The sequence below is a fragment of the Grammomys surdaster genome, unplaced genomic scaffold (assembly GCF_004785775.1).
Source record: "Grammomys surdaster isolate TR1022 unplaced genomic scaffold, NIH_TR_1.0 136, whole genome shotgun sequence".
Classification (NCBI taxonomy): Eukaryota; Metazoa; Chordata; class Mammalia; order Rodentia; family Muridae; genus Grammomys; species Grammomys surdaster.
In genome coordinates, this window is record NW_021604594.1 from 14622498 (window position 1) to 14624301 (window position 1804).

The following is a 1804-nucleotide window of genomic DNA, read 5'->3' on the forward strand; positions in this document are numbered from 1 at the left end:
TTTATTTGACTTATTATTTTCTTTGTGGGGAAAGTCGGAAGATAAATTTCAGGATTCCAGGGTATCTAAGCTTACCACCTGAGACAGGGTCTAGGTAGTCTTGATCAGCCTAGAACTCTCTGCATGGATTAGACTGGCTTTGAACTCACAGAGATTCACCTATCATTGCCTCTTCAGCATATCCTATAAGCATTAAGTCACCATCACCTCTATTCCTGTATTTTAAATACTTCCCTTTCTATTTTCTACATTGTATTATTAGACATGCTCTTGTCTCCTTATATCTTGATGATGATGATGATGATGATGATGATGAAGGCAGCAGTGGCAGCATTAGGAATGCAGTTCAGTAGTAGCTTGGCAGGAATGCACAAAGCCCTGAGCTCAAATAAAATACGACTAATAACGCCAATAATAAAGCCATCCAAGCTTGATCACCTTAACTCTTCTTTTTATAATTATAATTATTTTTAAAATTTGCTGCTATGTGCCTACTTCCATTTTTCCCCCCAATCCATAACTTCTGTTTCTAGAATAACAAGTTCCATAGTGTTTCCTACTTTTGACACCACAACCATATTCTTTGTTCATTGTGTAGCCCTGCCTGGTCTGGAACTCTCTTTGTAAACCAGGCCGCCCTCAAACCCAAAGAATCTGAATGAGGAACTAAAATGAACACCACCCGTGCCGACATATTATTTCTTTTTAAATCTCTTCTGACGTTTCTTCTGGCTTCACTGACATCTGTAAGTGCTAAGAAACTCGATGTCTCAGAAAAAAGGACGAAGTTAAAGCCGAGCATTCGAATGGAGGACGCAGAGGTAGGTGTAGACTGCTACTTTCTGAGGCGTGGGTCACACTGGCCTGGTGTTCTATATCGCCTTCAACACTTTCCCCATGCCTTGCAGGTCTATAGATACTATAGACAAAGCTGGCGTTGCCAGGCTTGGCCAAGGCTGGTTTCTGACCGCCGACCGAGCCGGCTTCTTCCTATGGCGCCCACGAGGACCAAAATAATCACTCGCGTCCTCGTCGGAACCCAGGCGCTAGGCAGTGGTTGCAGCTCGACACCCGGTAGAGGGTGCGCGTGCGTGTCGGCACTTCCGGCGCTGCGGGGAGGGGCCGCGAGGAGCGGCTCCTGTCTCGGATTGCTTTCCGGGAACTCCTAGGTTCCACGGGCGGCAATCCCCGCGAGGCCCGTGGGACTTCCTCGCTGAGTCCTTAATAGTCTGTCCCCGACCTTCCACCCCACCCTCGCCTGCACCGCTGGGGAGTTTCGGGTTAGGTAGACTTCCCTGCAGGTCCTGTGCTGTTAAGTCCCAGGAGCCCGAACTTTAAAATAAAGAGAAAACGATGAAGAGGTTAAAGCTTAAGGAACTAGAGAGTCGCCTGCAAGAAGTGGATGGATTCGAAAAGCCCAAGTTACTTCTAGAACAGTATCCTACCAGGCCGCACATTGCAGGTAGGGCGGCTGGATCATCGTGCCCTCTTTGGGCTTGTTTCTGTTCAGTTCGTGATCAAAATAAGTAGTGATCTGAATATAAATAAGATAAATAAGGAAGTTCTAGAGAAATTCCACACCTTTAAAAAAAGTAGGTTTTTGACATTGTAAAGGTAGACACTCCCAACCCAACCACGCTATCTTCCTGTTTTTCTGAGTGCCCATTAGCATTGCCAGACAGCTTTTTATTTTTTGTTTCTCTCACTGTGTAAATTCTCAGAAGCTAGGAATTTGTTAGTTTTTTCAGTATGTAGTCCTAACTGTACCAGTTAGGAGCTCACTAAATATTTTCTTTCTTTCTTT

General features: G+C 45.2%; 1 protein-coding gene across 2 annotated transcripts in view; it reads left to right on the forward strand.

Annotated features, from left to right (window-relative positions):
• The first annotated feature begins 1099 nt into the window (after positions 1-1099).
• The window catches only part of Mettl5 (methyltransferase like 5), an 11248-nt gene continuing 10543 nt past the window's right edge, over positions 1100-1804 (forward strand). Inside the window, exon 1 of one of the 2 annotated variants that reach the window (XM_028762868.1) lies at positions 1100-1462. In XM_028762868.1, the coding sequence (XP_028618701.1) occupies positions 1354-1462 (109 nt within the window). In that variant the 5' untranslated portion in view covers positions 1100-1353. The remainder of the gene's footprint in view (positions 1463-1804) is intronic. The other variant, XM_028762869.1, reaches the window with a different exon arrangement.